This window comes from Suncus etruscus, chromosome 1, assembly GCF_024139225.1.
Source record: "Suncus etruscus isolate mSunEtr1 chromosome 1, mSunEtr1.pri.cur, whole genome shotgun sequence".
In the NCBI taxonomy this organism is placed as follows: domain Eukaryota; kingdom Metazoa; phylum Chordata; class Mammalia; order Eulipotyphla; family Soricidae; genus Suncus; species Suncus etruscus.
The window spans coordinates 208,070,406-208,079,550 of NC_064848.1; the positions used below are offsets into that span (position 1 = coordinate 208,070,406).

The 9,145-nt window shown below is 52.0% G+C and overlaps 1 protein-coding gene across 1 annotated transcript in view; it reads right to left on the reverse strand.

Annotated features, from left to right (window-relative positions):
• B3GNTL1 (UDP-GlcNAc:betaGal beta-1,3-N-acetylglucosaminyltransferase like 1) overlaps window positions 1–1,332 on the reverse strand; it is a 45,483-nt gene extending 44,151 nt beyond the window's left edge. Inside the window, exons 1-2 of the mRNA XM_049771085.1 lie at window positions 1,221–1,332; window positions 1,028–1,127 (exon numbers count right to left, since the gene is read on the reverse strand). Coding sequence (XP_049627042.1) covers window positions 1,028–1,127; window positions 1,221–1,253 — 133 coding nt within the window. The 5' untranslated portion in view covers window positions 1,254–1,332. The remainder of the gene's footprint in view (window positions 1–1,027; window positions 1,128–1,220) is intronic.
• Between the last annotated feature and the right edge of the window lie 7,813 nt (window positions 1,333–9,145).

Here is a 9,145-nt window from a genome sequence, read left to right on the forward strand (position 1 = left end):
CTATTATCAATTATTTTGGGGGGCCATACCCAGCAGTGCTCTAGCGTTACTATTGGCTGTGAACTCAGGAATCACTCCTGGCAGGTTCAGGAGACCATAAGGGAGGATGGAGATCAAACCTGGGTCAGCTGCGAGCAAGACAAGCACTCTATCTGCTGAACTCTTTCTCTCTGGCCCTAACGATAATTATTAATTATGAAAAACTGTAAGCACAGCCTGTCTTCAATTTAATTTAAAAAGCACAGATAAACGGGATCTAAGTAATGTACTGTTAGGCCCCTAATATAAATTCTGTAACTACAAAACCACCTTTAAAAATGGACAAAAGAAGATATTCTCAGATTCAAAAAACTTTTTGGTTTTGTTTTGGTGTCACGCCCAAAGTAAGAGGATAGAAAAATAGTTGACTAAAATAATAAACCAAAGAATGCTAATACCAGGTTTCACACCAATTTTAGCTACACAAGGCCTGGAGGGGTAATGGAATAGTGGAAGGGATAGTGGAAGGGCTTACACTCATGATTTTACAAGCATAGGGTTAAATTCTGTGCCCACAGCCCCAAGCACAGTTCGGGTAGCTTTGTTTATCTTGAACCTCAGGCACAGAAGCCATTTCCAGCTGTGCCACATCTAGATGTGTGAAAGCAAAACAAAGCATATGGATAAGCATAACCCTAATTCATCCGTCTCAACTAAGAGGCAGAGCCTGGCAAAGGGTCCCCTGAGCAAACAACAGAGAGACCTCAAATCAATAGACAATACAGACATCACAAATGAAACTCAAAGATGATTCTCTAAGAAAGTTAAAAAAACTTAACAAAACCACATCTGATCACAAGAAATTTAACAGAGAAGGGTTAGCAATTGCATGCAAATCCTTAAGACAGAAATATATATTTACGTCTGCTGGGATACAGGTATCTCTCAGGAGACGTTCCACTGAAATTTAAACACTAGGGAGCATGGAAGAGTACAGGATAAGGGAGCATCTGTCACAGCTGAATAATAATCGAACATGTTTACTGACCGCCCCGGGGGGAAGGAGCATTGTGCCCTCCAATGATGACGTGGATACCGGAACTTTCTAGCGTCAGCTTCCATTTTTCAATGATAGCCATAGACTTGTCCTGAAAACATGAAGAAGTTGGCAGGTCAGGAACGCTCCTCAAAACAGTGAGGTCTTGGTTTTCCAGGGGCCCCATGGCTGCTGAAGGCCATACCTGACTGGCATCATCAAACACGGAGAGCTCCATGGGGCCTTCAAAGTCCTGCTGCCAAACAGACTGCAGACACGAGTCCAGCCATAGCTCGGCGTTGTGCACTGGAAGGATGATAGACTGGAACCCAGAGGCACAGAGCAACAGTTATGGGTGTGGGCATGAGGCTCTCCCTGGCTTCCCAGGCGTATCTCCAAAGCGTCCTTTAAGGGTTCTACTATGTCACAAATGCCTCTGTCCCTTCTCTCTGTCAAAACTCCCTGAACTGTTCTTGGAATACTTTTAGACAAGAAACAAAGATCTGAAAGCATCGCAAATTGTACCAACTTCATGAGTTTTCCGATCATGAATCAGTCACTTCATACTGGCCTGTACATCTGAGGGACTTTTCAGTGCTGAGGATCAAACCCAGGTCTCCAGCACCAAATACAGGCTGTGCTTCAGCTCTCTAAGTCAACTCCCCAGCCCAGAAACATCATTTTGCTGGAAACAAGCCTGAATCTCTTTCAGTGCACAAAAATCACAGACTGGCCCTTTTCTGATAAGTATTTTCTGAACCCTAAGGAATGCCAAAGACAATTCCTCTGAGCACTTCTCCTGGGCTTTCACAAAGGAGGGGTCCGTGAAGGGCCAGACCAGGTCCCCCCCATCCTTCCGGGTAGAATATTTGGAGTGCAGTCTCTCATTCATTTGAATCTATGAAAGTTTCTCAAGACGGGGTCCAGAAAGAATCTAACGGTAAGAAAGTCATTCCTGTTGCATCGGTGAGCAGACGATCTGCCTCCCCTCCTCCAGCTCACGCTACAAAGAAATCGGGGCTAAGCAGCCACACACCGTTTCGATGTGCGCTACATGTGTGTACAGAGAGGGGAATCTGAAATACAGATCTTTAGAAAAGCCGTGGGCGATGAAAGTGCAGAACCCGACGGTACCCGGACACAGCATCTGCCAAGGGTCTGGTTAGACTCCGTCACATTCTGTTTTGCTGGGGGTGGGGGCGAACGGGACAAGGAGCACGCCTGGCTCTGCTGCGGCTTGTTCCCAGCAACTTGCCATGGGGCCTTGGTGATGCTCACAGGGCCCTGTGGTGTCTGTCGGGCAGCGTGCAGGGGCCCACGTGTAGCGAACCTGGACTAGCCATGTAGGCTGGCTCTGCGGCTCCTACAGATGTTATTTGTTTTGTTTTGTTTTTGGGTCCCACCCGGCAGCACTCAGGGGTTCCTCCTGGCTCTCCGCTCAGAAATCACTCCGGGCAGGCTCCGGGGACCCTACGGGATGCCGGGATTCGAACCACCGACCTTCTGCATGCGAGGCAAATGCTCTACCGCCATGCTACGTCTCCGGCCCGACAGATGTTATTTTTAAACACCGGTTTGGGCAGGGAAGCCTCCAGGGGTGGTGCTTGAGTGCCAAGTCAGCAGTGAGCCTTGACCATTGGGGGGTGTGACCCAAACGAAACAAGAAAGGCTTCCTCTCGGGCAGGGCCCCAAGATGTGGTTCGGAGGGCCGCGAGTTTGAGCGCCCCGCCCCTGGGCACGGGCGAGGAGAAGGGGAGGGGAGCCGGAGGGAGCAGAGAGAGGCACTGCGGCGCTCGGAGCGCACGGGGAGGGGGGGAGCCCGGAGGCGGGAGGCGGAGGGGAAGGGGCTGGGGAGGCGGGAGGCGGGAGGCGGGCCGGGGAGCCGCTGGGAGGCGGAGGCAGGGCAAGGGGCGGGGAGAGCGCAGAGGGCTCGGGGAGCCGGAGGAGCGGGTGGCGGAGGAGTCCGGGTCGGCCCGCCGGCACCGACCACGGCCGCCCAGGCCCAGGCCTCCAGCGACACGGGCCGCCCGCGCCTACCCCGCAGCGCCGACCTAGCGCCTCAGCACCTGCCACTCACACCGAGCGCCTCAGCACCTACCAGTCGCCTCAGCACCTACCAGTCGCCTCAGCACCTACCAGTCGCCTCAGCACCTCCCAGCCACCTCGGCGCCTCCCACCTCCCACCTCAGCGCCCGCTGACTCGCCGCCACCTACCACCTCGGGACCCGCCCGGCCGCGGGTCGGGGCCCCCCGCGCTCCCGCCATGAGCTCCGGCCCGGCCCCGCCCCCTCGCCGAAGCCCCGGCCCGCCCGCCACGGCGCCTGCGCGGCCCGCTCGGGGGGGCGGGGCCTCGGAGCTGCCCGCGTCCGATTGGCTGAGCGGCACGTCTGTCACCCGGGGCACCGAGCCGCGCCCTGGAGCGGCCGTCCCCGCGCCGCCGGGGTCGCTTCCGGCGCTGCGCCGCGCTTCTCGGGCCCGGAGCGGCGCCTCCGCCTCCGCCTCCGCCTCCGCGGCCGCACCGACCGGCCCGGGGAGCCTGGGGCGACGCGGAGGACCGCGGGCCCGGGAGTCCCCGCCTCAGTGCGGGTTCCGGGACCACGGAGTGTGCTGAGCCGAGTGCGGGATGCTCGGGCTCGCGTCCCTGGCACCGCTCGGCTGCCGGGGCAGAGCTGCCGCCGTCCGGATCCCCCAGGTGCGGCTCAGCATTTTCGGACGAGAGAATGGGCGTCCGGCGCCAGCCCAGCGGGAGGGCCAGGGCGAGGGCGTTTGCCGTGCACGCGGCTGACCCCGGGCGGGCCTGGCGCCCAGGCCGGGAGCGCATGACCGGGAGCGACCCCCACACAAACGACGCAGTTAAGCCGAGGAAACTTTTTCTGGGGCCAGATCGGTAGTATATATAGCGAGAAAGGCGTTTGCTCTGTATGGAGCAACTTGGGCTCTGTCCCCGGTATCTCCTCGGGTCCCCAAGAACCGCCAGGAGTGATTTCTGAGCGCCGAGACAGTAATGACCTCTGAACGCCGCCCGGTGTGCCCAGGAGCCAAGAACTAAAATTAAAAAGTGGTTTTCCTTGCATTGGCTTCGTGGTGGCAAGGCTACTCAATGGTAACACTGAGTTTGAAGTTTTCTAGGGTCAGTGCTTCAGAAGCAGCTTCGCTTTAAACAGCTGGCGAAGGCTGCATGCAAGTTGGGCTTCCTGGAGGGAAAGGCGCGTGGGTGGTTCCTGGCCCCTGCAGGGCAGCAGCAGTGGAGCCATGTGCTCTTGCTCCTTACGTTGGCTGCCAGAAATGTGCATTTGGAACTGGAGCGATAGTACAGCAAGTAAGGCACCTGACTTGCGTGTGGTCAACCCAATTTCACTCCCAATCCTTGGGCTCCCATAGGGTTCTCCGAACACAGCCAGGAGCGATCCCTGAACTCCAGCCAGGAATAGTCCCTGAGCACAGACCAGTGTGGCCGAAAAAACTCACCCCACCATGTGCTTTTCACTGCCTTCTTCCCCTGAAGGTTGGTTATAATCTGCCTTTTGCACTGTGCCCAGAGGCAAAGCAAAATTATGGCTGGACTGGGCATGAGCTGAACTCTTCTCCGCTGAAGATGGCCAAGGAGAGCAGCAGTGTCAGGCTATGGACTTGCTGTCCCACACTGAGGTGTGTGTGTGTGTGGGGGGGCAAAGTCACAGGGCCACTGGAAAGGATCAAGAAACCCCCAGTGCTCTGCTTGTGGCGTGACACTTTCTTTCCATGGCCACAGCCCACGGACCTGGACATCCTGGTGGGAAAAGGAGACATAGGTACACCAGGTTCTCCTAAGGGCAGCACTCCCCAATTCTGTTCTGGCTGGCACCCCTTGTTCTAGAACACAGGTCCTACGGGAGCCAAACCTCCTGAGTTAGGACGGACAGGTGGGGAGCTTCATCAACCAAAACCCTTTAACCCACAAAGGAGCCAAGCATGCCATATTGGCATAAAGTGCTGACAAGTCAACAAAACTCTTCTGCCTCAAATAAGGACACTGAAAGGGTCCCTGCTTTTTCCAGTAGATAAGTGGGGACCAAGGAACCAGCACACCCCTGCCCTATCATTCTCAGCAGATCCTCCCAGGTGCTGACCAGCTGCCTTTCTCTTGCTCAGGACCTAGGGGGAATAGGATGGCCAGACTTTACTCCTGCTATCAAGAAGCTTACGGTTCAGAGGGCAGTGCTGGGGGATGGGCCGGCTTCTGTGAGAGGGTACAGTGGGGATACACCCCTCAGCTACCTGGCATAGCACAGAGAATGTGCCCTTGTGCACCATCTGCACCATCCTGGGTGGACCAGCTTCTGGGGTGAGGAAAAGAGAAAACGAGGGGCCATTGTTTCCTCTTTTTTTTTTTTTTTAAAGGAAAAGGATCAGGAGGTAGAAGAGAAAAAGGAGGAAGTGGTGAAGGAAGATGAGAAGGAGGAGGAAAAGAAGGAAGAAGTAGAGAAGGATCAAGATGAGAAGGGGATGAGTGGAAAGGAGGATTGGGAGGAGTGAGATGAGGGAGGAGGAGGGAGAGGAGAAATGATAGGAAGGGAGGAAGGAGAAGAGGAAAGAAGAAGTGAGAGAAGCAGAGGACTAGCCATTGTTCCCTAGATGTGCGTGCTCACACACCTCATGGGAGCCACCTGGGCCTGGACTCTGCACCCTGGACCTGTCACTGAAGGCAGAAGCTTGGGGAGCCTCCGCAGGCACCCCATACCCCCAAGTAATACAGTCTGTGACAGCCATTTAGTTCTGGACTACCAGAAAGGGGCAGCACTCAAAAAGGCCTTGTGCCGGCCCCACAGATACCATGTATGAACAAACCACTTGCCTTGACAAGAAGACTGGCTGCCACTTGTATCTTGAAAGTTCAGTGGGTGGGAAGTTTTCAGCAAGAAAGTCAAAGATGGCTTTTTATTTTTAGGTTTTGGTACCATGCTTGGTTGTGCTCAGGGATCATTCCTGGTAGGGCTCTGGACCGTATGGGATGCCAGGGATTGAATATGGGTTGGTTCCGGGCATGACAAGCATTTAAAAATTTTTTTTGTCTTCGGGCCATACTCCGGTGCTCAGTTACTCCTGGCTCTGCGCTCAGAAATCGTTCCTGACAGGCTTGGGGGACCGTATGAGATGCCAGGGACTGAACCCAGGTTCATTCCTGGGTCACCTGCATGCAAGGCAAATGCTCTACCACTGTGCTATCACTCCAGCGCTCCCATAATTTTATTTAAACACTGTGGTTATAGGTTGTTTATAATAGTTTTTCTTCCCCCACAAATAAAGTTCATGATTGAGTCACAGTCACATAATGTATAACAATCTTCACCAGTGTGCATTTCCTGCCACCAGTCAATAGTATCCTCAGCCTCCCTGATGCCCTCTTCCCTCCCACCAATCTTTCCCTGCCTGCTTCTGGGGTAGGCATTTTATTCTCTCTCTCTCTCTCTCTCTCTCTCCCTTCCCCCCCCTTCTTGTTTTTTTGGACCACACCCAGCAGTGCTCAGGGGTTACTCCTGACTATCTGCTCAGGAATAGCTCCTGGCAGGCACAGAGGACCATATGGGACACAAGAGATTTGAACCAATCACCTTTGGTCCTGGGACAGCTGCCTGCAAGGCAAATGCCACTGTGCTCTCTCTCCTCTCTCTCCCCCCCCCCCACTGTGGTTTGCACTACTGTTAATGAAGGGGTGCCATGCGTGTCACTTTCATAGTAGACCCTTTTTGACTCTAACTGCACTCAGCTCTTTGTGGCAAGCTTCCTACCATGGACTGATCCTCCTAGTCCTCATCTCTATTGTCTCTGGATATTATCCCCACAGTTTTTATTTTCTTTATATCTCACAGATGAGTGAAATAATTCTGTGTTTATCCCTCCCCTTCTGACTCATTTCACTCAGCATAAACTCCATGTCCATCCATGCATAAGCAAATTTTATGACTTCATTTTTCCTAACAGCTACATAGTATTCCATTGTGTAGATGTACCACAGTTTCTTTAGGCATGACAAGCAATCTCCCCTCTATACTATTTTTCCAGCCCCAAAAGTTAAAAGATATTTTCATTTCTTTTCTAGAATGGGTTGTTTGGTGTGAGGACCACACCACCTATTCTTCCTTAGTGCCTGAGGGACCATGTGATGCCAGGTATTGACCCTTAATGGTTCCAGCATGCAAAACCACCTCTTCCTCTTCTTTCTCCTCCTTTTCTTCCTCCTCCATTTGCTGTGACTTCCAGTCTTGTCAATGACTTCACATATACAACATAATAACACCACACTGCTGCCAGGGTGTCAGCTCCCCTCTTCCCTCCACCTCTCTCACAAGGCACCCTCCTAGTACATCTTGTTCTTTATTGCTTTTGCCAAAGTTATTAGTCTTTCTCAAATAAATCACCAATGGTTAGGGCTATTTCCACATGGTGCTTGGAGGACTGTGAGGTGCCAGGATTAATTCAGGTCCCCAGCATGCAAAGCATGTTCTCAAGGCCTTTGTGACAACTCCTGGTCTATATATGTATATATATATATATATACATATATATATGTATACATATATATATATATGTATATTTGTGGATACATATACACATATATGTTGGATTACCTGGAACAAAGATCACACCTGCTTGGGCTTTCGGAGCATGAGGCCGAAGTCCCCTGATTCCATACTTTTCTCCCTTATGTCTTAGTTTATTCTTGAGGTGACCCTGCTTCAGACTCCACCTCCCAGGATTGGATTACAGTGAATGAGCCTTTACATACATACATACATATGTAGCCCCTATATATTTATAAGCATCAGGATATTAAAGTAAACTCATGTGTTATATAAAAGGAATTCACTTCAAAGATTTTATTTAACTGGCTACTGAATGAAAGGCCAATAAAATGTTAGACCTGGTTCAAAGGGGTCTAACCAGAATACAGATGCATGTGTCAGTGCTGAAATGGATTTGATTTATTGATGTCCCCCAAAACACCGTGTCACAGGGCCTAACCTAACCTTTGGGGTGGGCTCTCATGTGGGAACTACAGCCATTGCACTCAAAAGGACCTTCTGCATCCTCCAGCTTCATTCTTTGCATCTAGCTCTGTGAGCCATAGGCCAGGGGCCCCCCACTCACGGAAGCAAAGAACCCAGGCCTGGTGGTACTACAAGGGTAAAAACACTCTGTTTGCTTATTTTCATGCCTTTTTACTTTATCTGAGAACTACCAAACCAGATATCCAGCATCACTTGGTACAAACAAACCCCTTTATAACAGACCGAAGAAGGGGTGTCTACAACCAGTGTGGTGTACCCCAAGACCCACCCATATCTGGGAGGAGTTTTGGGAACCGGATAATAGGTGTAACTACCTGCAAGACCTCCCATTTCTGGGAGGGGTCTGGAAAAGGATAGATAAACCTCTGAGCCAGGGGATTCGGGGCTGGTGCCCTTTTGCCGTTTCTCTCTTGGCCCGGCTTGGCTTCCTGGCTTTTGGATCTTTGGGCCGCATGGAGCCCAAAGGGAAGATGGCTAACAGGAGATAAGATGCAGGGCTAGCAAAATATAGCTGAATGCTTAAAAGGTTGACATAGGCCACACACCTGTGGTGGCTAGGGCATAAATAAAGATGATTCTTCCTGAAGCCTGCGTGTGAGTGATTTCACCTGGGCCTGGAACTCGCCGGCTGCATGGAGGTTGCAGAGCCATGTGGGCTGGATGGTATCCTCCACCATCCAGCCTCATTGTTAATTATTTAACACAACATACCATTGGGTAGTATCTGATCCCACCAGGGTGATAACTGATTCTGGGGGATAAAATCAATGGTCTGTGGAAGGCGAGAGGCTTTTGCTGGCTGGAACTGAATCGGAGTCTTTGGACTTCAGTTTTGTCCATCCGAATAAAGCAAATATTTCCACGAGCCTGATTGTCTGCGAGCTGTTTACCCGCCATTTCACCTCAGAACCGTGGGCTAGACAGGGTGGCAGACACGTGCTACGAGCTGGAAGAAAAGGGCCTCATTCTCCATCCCTCCATCAGTCAACCTCTTCAGGGGCTGTCCTGCTACATAATGGCGCCCGAACAGGGACCTGAATCCTGGACCCAACAAAACAGCAAAAATGGTGAGATTTCTGCT